Below are 14,363 nucleotides of genomic sequence, written 5' to 3'. Positions count from 1 at the left end.
TAGAAGCTTGATTTATTGGTGCATTGAACCATAGCATGGTATCTATTTTGACAATTCTCTTTTAATGAATTGAGGAGACTGTTACAACTAGCTCAGTCTCCGTTCTTAAAGTGTTGCTGAGCTAGCAAGAAAGCGCCTCTTTAAGCAAAGATCAAGTGGATACTTTTAATCTACTGTTGAAAATGACCCACCTGAGGCTCTGGATGTTGATTGGAAATGTTACTCTGAAACCCTCTCAGGATAAAACAAAATACATCTCTTTCAATCAAAAGATTTATAAGACAAGTTGAAATGATTGCAAGTGCCTTTCAAGCTCTAGGGATTTGTTGCCTTGTATTTGAGATATACAGCTATGGCCAAATGTTTTGTATCACCTGGAATTATATGAACATATTTTATTTAATGTCATGCAATCAAAGAAACTACAAAATTATACTGCAAAGGTCTGCCAGAAGCCATAATAGTAGTACAGTCTTTCATATTAGATTTCTAAATGTCAATTTTTTTTTTATTTTTTGGCAGTTTTTCTTTAAGTATATGAGAAACTACAAAGCGGTATGTAATTCAATATGTTAACGTAACATTATTCAGCAGGTTAATAATATAGGGTGATGCAACGCTTTTGGCCATAGCTGTATATATTCTTGAGCTATTTTAATCTTACTACAGTTCTTTATCACTTCATTATTTTATTATCTGCATAGACCACCATCCTTACTACTATTGTACTGTAGCTTTTTATATTTTAAATAAGGTACATGGGTCAATTATGTATTTTATACTCCTAGTAACAGCCTTATTTAGAAATAAATATATAAATAACCCTACCCCAAATATGGTATTTTTCTACTTTGAAAATTTAGAATTCCTACTGTGGACACATTGGTGTTGAGTTCATGTTTATCAATAATGTGGAGCAGTGCCAGTGGATCCGGCAGAAATTTGAGACTCCTGAGATCATGAAATTTACAAATGAAGAAAAGAGGACATTATTGGCCAGACTGGTGCGATCAACAAGGTTTCAAACATTTTTACTATATTTGACTTGCAGTTAACCATGCAAAGGGTGACTGGTGGGTGGGGGAAGAGGATTGTAGTGGTGAGGTGACATTCAACATGGGCTTTTCAACTCGGTGGTGGTGGTGGTGGTGGTGGGGTGGGGTGGGGGGGTGGGGGTAAATTAACTAAAAAAGAAATAATAAAACATACACTACTAGTCTTTACACCTATTGGTTACTTTAAAATATCTGTTTCTTTCTATGTATCATAACAAAAGTGCAACTTGAATCATTTCAAACATTTTACTTTGTTTATTTTTTTCCAGGTTTGAAGACTTCTTGGCTCGCAAATGGTCATCAGAGAAGCGTTTCGGGTTGGAGGGCTGTGAGGTTTTGATCCCGGCTTTAAAGACTGTTATTGATAAAGGCAGCGAGATGGGCATTGACAGTGTGATTATGGGAATGCCTCACAGGTAGAAACAAATTCTGTGCTGTAAATGTCGAACATGTCAACCTAAGGATTAAATTCAGTGATTTTTGTTTTTTATACTTTCCCAGTCTATATAGCATGGAGCAGAGCCTAACTGGAAATTACTGAATATGTCTGTCTTGAGTAGAAATCCATTTACTAAATTGTGTGAGTGACACACACTTGTTGTTTTTAAATATTTTAAGCATCCCTGTGAGCTTTTTATGCTTTTCTGAATCCACCACCACGGCTTTTTTAACTGCTTATAAAATATGTGTTTTTGTGAAAATATTTAAAGAATTGCAGTGGGCTACAATATAGTATAACAGCTTTCTTTGTAAGCATCTAAAATATTTTTTTGAAGTAAGCTAAACCAATTATCAGGTTGCTAAAACACATGCTAGTTTTATAAATACAGTGCCATTTGTCTGCAATTCCTTATTGATCGTGGAAACTGCTCTGCCTTCAGCAAGATGATTAATGTGGTGTTTCTTGCCTTTTTGACTCCCAGTTTACTGGAGAATCTAAAAGTCACAGGGCAGGTAAAGATCTATTTCAAATGTCATTCAGCCATATTAACCGCCATTAGTAAGATCAATCATGAAATGAAGAACTACTGAGAAAATACTAAAATTTATTAATGAAATAATAAAAAGCTCTTATTGCATTTATTTTATTTTTTTTTGTAATTTTTATCTTTGTAATTTTTCCCCCAACCTAGAGGCCGGCTAAACGTTTTGGCCAATGTTGTGAGGAAGGATTTAGATCAAATCTTTTGCCAATTTGACCCTAAAATGGAGGCGGCCGATGAGGTAAAATTGAGTTTTCATGTACATGATATAATTGAAATACAGTACAAACCAGTTTGCAATGGACACTGCTGAGTTTCGCAGTGGTGGTCATAATCTGCACACTAAAAGCACCATGCCTTGTCTTTTTGTTTTTCATACTTGTATGTACTGAAAAATCACTAAGAACCATTTGAATAAAAAATAAAAAGACTGTAATGCTTTACACACTATCACAGAGAGATTGAAATTGTGTTTTCTGTCATGATAGCATGATTTGGATTATAGGTTCCGTCTATCGGGGTTCAGATCAGAGAAATACATTTTTTATTTTGTCTTAGGGTTCTGGTGATGTAAAGTATCACCTTGGGACATACCACGAGAGAATCAATCGAGTGACTAACAAGAAGATTACTCTGTCTCTCATGGCAAACCCATCCCATCTGGAGGCTGTCGATCCTGTTGTTCAGGGTAAAGCCAAAGCAGAGCAGTTCTACCGTGGAGACTCGGCGGGAAAGAAGGTAATTCAGTATTCTATCTTGTGAATCCAGGACTAATTTGTCCTGTGGTCAAGGTTGTGCCCTCTGGATCATAAGGTTTAGATCGGGGCAAGGAAAGATGATGTTATGCTTGTTTTATTTATGTTCAAATTTTGAAAGTAAATTCTGATGCAACCTAGCTGGAAAGTCAAGCCTGATCAGGTTGTGATTTAAAGTTATCTGCGATGAGCTCAAGTTACCTGGACCTGCATTTAGATCAATCCAGTCGTTTTAAACATTTTTTTTTTTTTTAAACAATTCTCAGTGCCCTTAACATCACTCTGTAAACACTTCCCCTTCCCCATTCCTGTTCTTAGCCATTTTGTTACAATAGGATAAATGAAAACCGACACAAAGCCGTTGAGTGAATGCGCTTTCTCCCATTTGTTTCTGTTCTTTTCAGGTGATGTCCATCCTAATACATGGTGATGCTGCCTTTGCTGGCCAGGGTGTTGTTTATGAGACCTTTCACCTGAGTGAGCTTCCATCGTACACTACGAATGGCACCATCCATGTTGTTGTCAACAACCAGGTAAAGTGTCACAACACAGATGACAGATTACCTACACACGTCTGTGAAATAACTTTTAACACCGTTACACCTACATTTATACCACCGTTTGACAGTGTACATTTTCAAATTGTTTTATGCAAGTTCAGTTGATTCACAATTTATCCTCTGAAAATATAAAACAGAATGTTTCCTCATTTTTCCTCAATTGTGTCCAATTTCCAGGTTGATAAGTGTTTGGTATTATAGATGCTGCATTTACAAGCTTGTATTCATATAAAAGTCAAGCAACAAATCTTGAAATAAACTTTACAAAAAGCTGCAACATGGAATTTATGTTTTTCTAAATATAAAAACCTATGCATCTACTGTAGCAGTATATTGAACATAATTGTATCGTATGTAAAAACAAAATCCCGCTTGTCAGTGATTTATAGATCCTATGGTTAATCTTTGGAGGACAATAACATTTATGTTGTATGGTAAGCTGTGAAAATTGTTTTTTTTTAATTATACATTGTTCAAGCGATTATCTAAAATACATTTCCTCAACTTTTCTCATGTCATCTGTCAAATATTTATTAACTGCTGATTAAAAGCTAAAGTGAAATCGATACCTTTATAATACCTTACTTAAGGGTAATACGTGGTCTGTATATAGTGTATTCATAATCTGAGTGTTGCAAATGAATGACTATATTGGCAATATCAATTAATGAACTATTCCTAGATACTGCAGGGCCAACTTGGATGCAGGTCACATGTTTTAAGGTTTTTGATCCACCTTAATCAGTCAGCACATACTATAATAATATCTTGATATGAAAAAGATCCCCCCTTGACTAGCATTGTGTAGACTAGATCAGGGGTTCTCAAGATTTTTGCTCCTGAGGCCATCCCCCTGCCGCCCACCCCTACTATAAAAATGCCACGGCCCACCATATATATATTTCTGTAGTTGAAAAGGATAATGCTGACGAAAATACAACCGAAACTGAAACCATGACAACACCAGAGGGGATGTCAGAGGAAGAATTTTCAGTTGTCACCTTAGCGATCAGGACGCTCTGCCTGAAACAGACACAGATGATGTAAGCGTGCATGCTGCTCTTGTAACACTGTGTCATGCTATGGCGTAGCATCCCGGATATAGAGCAGAATTGGGATTTTTTTTAGAAACTATACTTGCAAAAAAAGATTGTCCAGATGCGCATCACAGAATTCTTCGCTGGAAACAATTTGCAGTAATGTAGCCTACCTGTACTGTACATTTCTGCACTTGCATTCCTTTTTTGTACTTACTTTTTATTACATTCTTAGGTTTTAAGACATCTTTTTTATTAGTGTAATGAGTGTCTTAATAAAGATTTTTAACTGCATACGTGCTTGTTTATTTTGATTACTGTACTGGTGATTGGGAGACATTTTGAATGTCAGGTCATCTCACCTCTGTATGCATGAGCAAGGAATTGTGCTGTGCGCCCACTTCCTCACAAAGTACAGCAAAACACCTAGGGCCCGATTTTCCCTTTGTGTAAACTATGGGCAAACTGCCCATCTAATTAATTTCCTATGGAGTGGCCGTTTGCCCAGAGGGGAAAATACAGCCCCTAGAGTTTATTGCTCTGGATTTTATAAAATTAATGAGTGTCAAAATCACGCGAGGTGCAACGGCTTTTATTTTTTGCACACCACCAGAATTCTTTCCAGTCATTGCTGCAGCTCCATCAGTGCAGACGCCAATGCAATTAGTCCAGCTGATTTCTGCTGAAGTCGTAAAATCATCTAACAGTTTGAAAATACCGTCTGATTTTGTTGTTGTCTTGAGCTCCTTGCAAAACAAAAAGTCTTCCTTTATACCGGACATAGGCGAGTAAATGGGACGTTTTAGAAACGTCTATAGATTCATAGAGTTGTATAGGAAAATCCCTTGTCACGTAGCTGATCAATGCACTGCGAAACTATGTCTTCTGACCTAAAAGTGATCCGTCGTTTGACAGTGTCATTTGACGTTGGTGTTTTTTGCCAGTTCCTTGGCCGCCTTCTCTCCAAACATTTCCTTTACAATTTCAATGGCACATGGCATTATCAACTCCTCAGCAATCATATGTAATTTTTTTGCTTCAGCAATTTTCTGCGCCACTATGTACGATGACACTACAAGCTTTTTATCCGCGGTAGTTGTGGATCTCATTACGTCTTTAATACCAAACAGTTCCTTAGCCTTTCACTCAAAAAATGAATGTTGCTTGTTTTTATATATTGCATGCTTGGTAATTAAATGTCTCTAATTTGGAGGGTTTCAAACATTCTTTGGACAGTACTTGTGCACAAATTACACACTGCAGTTGAGGAATATCTCTACTTCCAGTACAAATAAAACCGAAATTTAAGTAGCTGTCTTCGTATTTCCATAATTTTGCAGGGTTAATAACGGCTTTATGTTGTTTACTCTTTGCTGTTCTTCAGCCCTTACGGCTGAACTTGTTGAAGGAAGTTCTGTATCATCATTCTGTGTGTGTTTTTTTTTGTTTGTTTGTTTGTTTGGGGTTTTTTTTATGCTGACGGTAGAATTAAAAGTGCATCCATATCTGGTATTTATTGTGTGTGCTTTCAATGCTTTTTCCTCTGTTTTGTAATCAGTCGTGCTCCCTCTGAAATAGCTCTATTACGCCATACGTAACCCAAGAACGTGTTAATTTCTGCTCATGCTTATGACATGCTGAAGCTAATAGGTTTCAGTGTGTCATAAGCATGCAGGGAAAACAACACATTCTTTGGTTTATTTTTGGAGGACCCCTTGAAACCTCCTCAAGGACACCTAGTTGAGAACCCCTGGACTACACATTATCTCTGCTATTTTATTTTGCCTATATTTATCCTTCTATTCTCAACCACAGATCTTAAACACACCTCTTAATAAATACTTTGAAAATGTTATAACAAGTATCATTCTAAGAACTTACTGTAACGCATTACTAATCGTTTTTATAAAACCTGAGTGTCATTCCCCTCCACTCACAAGGTAGCAGTATTTGAATGACAGGTAATACTCCCAATGTGGTGAGCAGGTAAATCTCAACTCCTGCAGTCCTTTGAAAACAAGTCAATGTTATTTTTAAGTAGAACTTTGATGGCTGGAATTTTATTTCCGGGATCTAAATGACGGATTTGCTCAGGTAACCCAGCAGGATGCGGGTCTCTCCTAAGTGTGGAAAACTAGAGAATGGCAACAACACAGCTTTTCAGGCAAGGTAAAATTGTTTATACAACAAGGTTAAGCTATGTTACTAGATCTGTAATACCACCATGAATTGAAATAAACATGAATACTGAATTTTCTAGATTGGTTTTACAACTGATCCTCGAATGGCTCGCTCTTCTCCCTACACCACTGATGTTGCCAGAGTTGTCAATGCCCCAATTTTCCATGTCAACGCTGATGATCCAGAGGCAGTGATGTATGTTTGCAATGTAGCAGCTGAGTGGAGGAACACATTCAGCAAGGATGTTGTTGTAGACCTGGTGAGATCTTAATTTTGTAACTCTGCTGTCACTGGTATACCAGATGCTGATATCTCATAAACCATGCAAAGTACTCACTTCAGTTGTTTCCAGATGATAAAGACCTAACATTTTGAGATTTTTTGCTTCATAGCTGAGCCACCACTTCATACTATGATTTTCTTGGTCAAGTTCAATCGTGGGTATCCTTACCTTAGGCATAGTTATACTTTACATTATAAGGACTCTTCACTAATTTGGTGTCTTCACTATTTCACTTGTTTTGATACATAAGTCAGATAATGACAAGGGAACACTGTATTTTGAAACATCATTTTATTTGAACTTGCTGTGCATGTTACAGCAGAGCCTCATCAATTGACTGCTGTTTCTGACAGGTCAGCTATCGTCGGTTTGGCCACAATGAAATGGATGAGCCCATGTTCACGCAGCCCCTGATGTACAAGCAGATCCACAAGCAGGTGCACGTGCTGAAAAAGTACTCTGATAAACTGCTCGCCGATGGCACCGTGACACTCCAGGAGTTTGAGGTATTGTATGTCTTTGGCTGTACGGTGTTTAGCACCTAAATCTGCATTTGATTCCCAATTTACGTCGGTGGTCTTTACACCATCAGTGCAAACATATCGGGAGTCCTCAGCATCCCCATATAAATATACTGATTTTGTCAAAACAATTTGAGAATGTAAATACAATTAGGTAATGTAAGCAAATGTATGTGGCAACATGTCATGTGACCCACTAGATCTATATAAGTTGTGTGCAACTATTCAGCAACAATAATGCAAAAGCAAAAGGATATCAGTGACTCCAAGGGGCATGATTGTGGGTGCCAATGCAATTGACTCACCTATTATGACAGACAATATACATTGCTATATTGGCCTGAATCACAGAAATCTTCAAGACTGGAGGGAAAAAATGCACATGTTTCTCCTCAAGAAGCTGGGAGCCACGTGTATATAATAAACAAACAAACAACTAATGCAACACACACATGCCAACCTAGTTATGTCTCTTTGTTGATACAGTACTAGAACTTGTCTGCCTTGCTGTTCTTACTGTATTGTCACATAATAGTCCCATAATAACTGTATTTATTGCATAGTAGTCATTCAAGATTCTGACATTATTTACAAAAAAATAATTTCACTACTGTGCAACTGGCATTCTTCCACCAATTTGGTCTATACATTCCAGTTAGGCCCACTCTTCAGTGTCAATTATAACTGTACTTTATTCCAACTTCAGCAGTTAATTCAACTTAAAATCATTTGAACAAGGCTAAACTGTAAGTTTAATTTATGTTCTTTCTTCAACAAATCCCTTATTTTTATTTACACTTTATAGATGACATACTGTATTTATTTATTTATTTATTTATTAATTTAAAGTAACCAAGTATTATTTTTATTTATTTTTCCCCAATTTGGAATGTCCAATTATGTTTATTCTCCTCACCGCAGCGAGTCCCTACACAGCACAGATGTTCTGAGGGCCTGTGAGCATCCTCCGATCTCACAAGCCTAAAGCCAGAATCACTTTTATCCAGAGCAGAGGTGGGCAGGCTACCGATCCCGGAGAACAGAGATCAGGTCTTCTTTTTATCCACTGAATGTTCTTGGTGTCTGGCCAGTAGGGTTCGCTGTTGCGCGATGAGGAGAAGCAATCCCGTCGGAGCCAATGTGAAAACCCCCTCGGGGTCCCCAGCAGAGTTCGGCCTCCTTGCATAGCCTGGACGCGAACTGGCGCCGTCCAATCTGTGTGACTCATCCTGCACTCCCCACGACAGCGCTTTAACTGGATGAGCCCCTCAGGGACCCATCAACATACTGTATTTATAACCTGGACAAGCTGAGACATTCTTGGTTTCCACCAGCCACTGTATTAAACACATATAGTCATACTATCAGATGGATGCTTTGTAAGAACCCATGAACTCACTTGACATAATCATCAGTCTAAGCGACCAAAAGTTAAAAACCATCAATAAACCATAAACCCATTGACAGCCAGGCTTATTCTCAGCACAACAGTTTTCATCCTAAACATACCATCTATCAGTTAGAGTCATGCAATTAGACCCCAAAGGATTTGCTCCGGTGAACTTTCAGTATCAGTAGTCTTGACTAAGCTTTTGTAGAAAATTCATACTGAAATGTTTTTATTCTTTACTATTGTTTTGGTATTTTTATGAACCTGGGTATTCTATGTCCTGGGTCATTAAATAGGGGATTGGAATTAATTTTACTGCTCACAACTAGTACTGTTTTTCTGTTTGAACTATATCAATGATGACAGAGGCACGGCAAGTAATACAATCACCACCTTAAATGGAGAACATTTTAACATGCATGACAACAAAATAAAATCAGAAGAGATTTGTGCCTACTGCACAAACTTGGGAGCTCATTACACAGTGTTTCTATTGTTCTCTTGGGCTCAGAGGAGGCAACTGTGTTTACGTCTCTGCTGGACAGGATAAGTTACAATAAAAATATTTTAATATAATTTGCATTTAATTTCGGTTTCTTGCAGGAAGAAATATCCAAGTATGATCGAATTTGTGAGGAGGCATACACTCGGTCAAAAGATGAGACGATTCTTCATAACAGGCACTGGCTTGACTCGCCTTGGCCAGGTAACTGTGAACTGTTCTGTTGGGCATAACGAATTACATTTTCAAAAATGTATTTAATTATACAAATGATTTAACTATATAATGGAAATAGCATTGGAATGAAGATTGACATTTGGCATGACTGTAGACAAATACAATAACATTTGATTAGTCTTGAGTTAAGTTCAAGAAATATATATTTTTTATGTACAAACACTGCAGTGCACAAAATATAAAGGTATGCCAGACTACCATTTCAGCTCAAGCTGAAACTGTGTAAAGTTCTGGCTCCTTGGCTTGAGAGGAGGGTAATACGTATGCAGTGCTTGCCTTTCAGAGTGCTATACTTCAGGCATACTGTTCTATATGTTGTGGAGTGTCTCTTGTTATTTTAAGTGAAGTCATCTTGTGCAGTTTGGGTTGGCTTTGTGGCTTTGGCTGCTCAAACTGTTTGAAGTGATTTCCGCTATAATAAGAGACGCCTTACACACATTGTATTAACTTAGTATAAATCAGAAAAACATAGAAAAATGACGTCATTTTGACAAATCCTTAACAATGATTGGTTTCTCATATGGTACTTATAATTGGTGTAATAACTTTTGACACTGTGATCAGCCAGCTGTACCTGCTTACCTGTTGTTACCGCTCAGTGGGTTTGACATTCTGAATTTCCCTTAGATTTGTGGTGTAAAATGTAGTGTTACTGAACTAGGGTTATACCCATTAACCACTTGTTTAACCAACCCTGTATTATTTTCTACTGCCCTATGCTAAGGGAAATGGTAGCACAAGGGCAGCTACAACAGCATTGATAGAATGGTTGCACAGCAGTTACTTTTTTATATTTAGATATCCCATTGGTATCGCTGTGGTTTTGAACCAATGTAGTCCAATATTTATCCCCAGTCTGGTCCGGTATTTCTCCACAATCTGGGTTGTCGTTACAGAAAAAGTTTTAAAATGCCGTAATAGGGTATGTTCTTATTATCCATCAGCATCTGTTGATGTAGGAGTTAAAATGTTAATTCAACAAATGTGTTTTGTTTTATAACTGTAGGCTTCTTCTCTCCTGATGGTGAACCAAAAATGATGAGCTGTCCTCCAACTGGTATTTCCGAAGATGTCTTGCAGCACATTGGCAATGTGGTCAGCTCTGTACCAGTTGAAGACTTCACTATACATGGAGGTAGGGGTCTAGATGAACAATACTTGATTGAGAATGATCGATATCCTTTCTAGGTACTTTAGTTTTAAATCTTGTCAAATTATAAGCATTACAGTGCGTACATGAACTGCTGCCTATTGCTGAAAGCCAATATTAGTTAATAAGTAAAAGCCCCTAACTAGGAGAATGTACAAAGCACTATAAACACCATACCAATACTTTTTTGTTTTCAGCAAACACATACAGTATATATTCCTGTAATTCTTGTAATTGCAGTGTACAGCTATGCCCAAAAGTTTTGCATCATCCTATAGAATTAACAAATTTTGCTTCATAAAGTTGAAAGAAACCTGCTGAATAGTGTTACAGTAATATATTGAATTACATACTGCTTTGCAGTTTTCCATATACTTAATGAAAACCTGACAAAAATTTAAAAATGTGACATTTTGAAATCTAACCTGAAATGCTGTACTACAATTATGGCTTCCAGTAGACTTTTGCAATAGTAGTTTCTTTGATTACACAATGTTAAATAAAATATCTAAATTATGTTCATATAGGTTTTTTAATTTAATTTAATTTTATTTTTGTTTTTGTTTTTTAAATGGTCTCAATCCTAAAATTCTAGGTGATGCAAAACTTTTGACCATAGCTGTACAATCAGTATCAGCAACTCAATACTGTATAATAGACTAGAACCCACTTCTGATCTGCATTTACTGTCACTGTAGAGTAGATATTAATTTAATTTAGTTTAAATCAGAAACATTTTAAATGAAGTTCTTAACAAACATCACTAATCATAAAATGTATTGCCTTAAACGCCTACAGATTAGCCTTAAACATGTAAATGTATTATTATTATTATTATTATTATTATTATTATTATTATTATTATTATTATTAGTAGTAGTAGTAGTAGTAGTAGTACTTTACCAGTGCATTTTTAAAATAATAAATTTAGTTTTTAAAATTCTGTGAAATAAAATTCTTGTAAATGTTCATGACTTCAAGAGCTATAAAATAGTTGAAATAGTATAAAATAACGTCTGATACGCTTTGTATCAGTTCTGTATTTTTCAAGAGCTTCATAATTAACGGGGCCTTAAACACGGAGGTGCAGCTGAAGCGTGGCTACTGATGAAGACAAGTGCTGATTACTCTTGTTAGTCTCCCTGGAGAACCATATAGTGAGCACTGTCTGCAAGCACTGAAACTTTTACTAATTATAGCAATCACAGCCTACTTTAGGGAAACCATTATGATGTGATGAAGAAGTAGCTCTCGGGACCACTCTTACCAGACTGTTTTTGAATTTACTGAGTCTCTGTGTAACCTGTTTTAATAAAAAAATATGCAGAAAGATTGATGTAATGCAAAATTGCCCTAAAGTGATTCTTCACCTCCCCCACCTTTTCAGTTTTTTAACAGTTTGAATTTGTGCTTGCGTAGTTTTTACACAGAGCTTAATCAAATATATATATATAAAAAATATTTGACTGATCTTATTAAATGTTAATTGGAAGGTCCTCGTATTATACTCTGGTTCTTAAGAAAAGTATGTCTATAATGTGGCCATAATGTAGTATGGACAATAATGACATTTCTGTCTAGTTACTGCCTAATGGCTCATTACTTTTTTATAACTTATTATTATTCAGTCTTTTTCCCCCTGTGTACTTTTTCTTGCTATCTGTGAAGTACTTCATACCCACCGGTTCCCCAGTGGCCTATATCTGTTAATGCCGACTCTTCAACCTGCCATGTGGTAGCTCGTCATGCAATTAGCAGCAAAGCAAATACAAAAAAGTTTTCCTCCACCACAGGTCTATTTCTTAATTCACCACATTACTAAAGTACTGCAGAGCAATTCCTGAAAGTGCCTAAAAAATGCCTGTTAGTTTTTACCTCACACTGGGTCCGTTATTTATTTAAAAAAAAAAAATCCAGTTCATACATTTGCTATGGAGTGGGCAATTTGCCTACAAGTGGAGAAATACAGGCCTCTGTCTCTTGTAACTTCTACTCACTACAATTTTATACAGTTTGCATATAGTTAAGTAAGCAAACCCAGGGTATGCCTTGCTTTTTTTGGTCTAAATAATGGAATACATCCCAGACTGAAGTCCCTTTTTAATCAACAGAGTAAGGCAGCTGCAGTGCTTTCTCCCACCACTACTCTGCTGTGTGCCTCCACTCTGGCCTTTTTGGCAGCAGTGCTGAGTAAATAGTCTGCCTCCTTTCGAAAGTCCCCATGTGTTGTGTCTTACAGAATTAGCATAAACTGACGGAGCCCAAAGAGATGTAAAAAGACACTGATATAAATGTTCGGATCTGTAATCGGTAGAAACTGTTCTATTAAGACAGGACATACATTGCTGCACCTGTTAATAAACATATAAAAAAGTGTAATTACCATTCACGCTGTATTTATAGACCCATGCAAAATAACTAAATTATAGGAAGAACGCTATGAAATGGGTCCTGCTTCTATGGGGAATTGAATGTGGTTACATCTCTTTTTTTTGTCAGGCCTTTCCCGTATTCTTAAGGGCAGAGCCAATATGATAAAGAACCGCACAGTTGACTGGGCTTTGGCTGAATACATGGCGTTTGGTTCTTTGCTGAAGGAAGGAATCCATGTCCGACTAAGTGGGCAGGATGTTGAAAGAGGCACATTTAGGTGAGTAATCAGTGTTGCCTAATAAATAAAATAGCATGTACTGTATACAGTACTTCATAGCTAATCCTGTTTTAAGGGCTCTGCTCACCTGTCTCCTCTTAACCTTTTAGTCTTGGCAAAGAATGCAGAGAATAAAATAGGATAAAGACAAACCGCACATAATATCAAGGAGGTGACCAAACTTAACTTTCTGAAACATGGATAATGGACTAAACTTTGACAAACTTACTAATAACTACTAAAAAAATATTAAACAAGTTATTAAACGTCATCGCTGTTTGTCATAATGTTTGGTACACACCTGTATTCTTTGATTTTCTTACTGAAGTTCCATTACCGGTGTTGTCTAGTAAAGATACTGTCATATTAATGATACAGACCACACATAGACATAGTGTCTTCATAGTTGGTACACTGCTATATTATATGATGCTGTCTGTAAAGTTCCATTACAAGTGGTGTCCAGTAGAAATGAACCATGTCCTACATTTAACAAAAGCGGAGAACAATGTTAGGAATAACTTGATCTACAATGAAACACTTTTAGTATGCTATGAGCTTTAAATTATAATCACTTTCACTAAAAAGGTTATTGGATTAATGACAAAAGTTTAAAGATGGGAGATGGATTCTGGCTAATTGTGTGGGATTCCTTCAGTTTTGATACCTCAAGGTTAATTACAGTTACAGTGTGAACATAATAGGCGAAGAACATAAGGTGGACCATTTTGATCTGCATTATATTCGGTCTCTGGTTACAGAGCATATACAAATCATAAAGATGGTATTAGCCCAGTTTATCAGCAAAGTGCTTGGGGTTGAACATATTGCTGTGCTTCAGTCTGCAGTTCTTGCTCGTTACTTGGGGAGTTAATGGATTATAGTAACTGATTCAGTCATCTGTATTTGTGAATCTGCTTTGCTGTGCGGTTTGTCCTCCTGATTGATGAAACCACTGGTAGCTCTAAAGCTAAAGAGCTGCTATTTATTTTAAGCTTCACTGTGTTTTTGCTGGCGTTCCTGGGGGACAACTAAATATGCTTTTCTTTTTTAAATGCT

The 14,363-nt window shown here is 36.8% G+C and overlaps 1 protein-coding gene across 3 annotated transcripts in view; it reads left to right on the top strand.

The window, feature by feature from the left end:
- The window catches only part of LOC117414491 (2-oxoglutarate dehydrogenase-like, mitochondrial), a 38,805-nt gene that overhangs the window by 13,210 nt on the left and 11,232 nt on the right, over positions 1-14,363 (top strand). For all 3 annotated transcript variants that reach the window (XM_034024258.3, XM_059026416.1, XM_034024257.3), the window contains exons 6-15: positions 864-1,018; positions 1,325-1,471; positions 2,189-2,279; positions 2,597-2,776; positions 3,198-3,326; positions 6,651-6,830; positions 7,208-7,360; positions 9,369-9,471; positions 10,511-10,639; positions 13,154-13,304. In XM_034024258.3, the coding sequence (XP_033880149.1) occupies positions 864-1,018; positions 1,325-1,471; positions 2,189-2,279; positions 2,597-2,776; positions 3,198-3,326; positions 6,651-6,830; positions 7,208-7,360; positions 9,369-9,471; positions 10,511-10,639; positions 13,154-13,304 (1,418 nt within the window). The remainder of the gene's footprint in view (positions 1-863; positions 1,019-1,324; positions 1,472-2,188; positions 2,280-2,596; positions 2,777-3,197; positions 3,327-6,650; positions 6,831-7,207; positions 7,361-9,368; positions 9,472-10,510; positions 10,640-13,153; positions 13,305-14,363) is intronic.

Source organism: Acipenser ruthenus, chromosome 7 (genome assembly GCF_902713425.1).
Source record: "Acipenser ruthenus chromosome 7, fAciRut3.2 maternal haplotype, whole genome shotgun sequence".
Taxonomy (NCBI): domain Eukaryota; kingdom Metazoa; phylum Chordata; class Actinopteri; order Acipenseriformes; family Acipenseridae; genus Acipenser; species Acipenser ruthenus.
The sequence above is the reverse complement of the archived record's forward strand: the minus strand, read 5'-3'. Positions and strand labels throughout refer to the sequence as shown.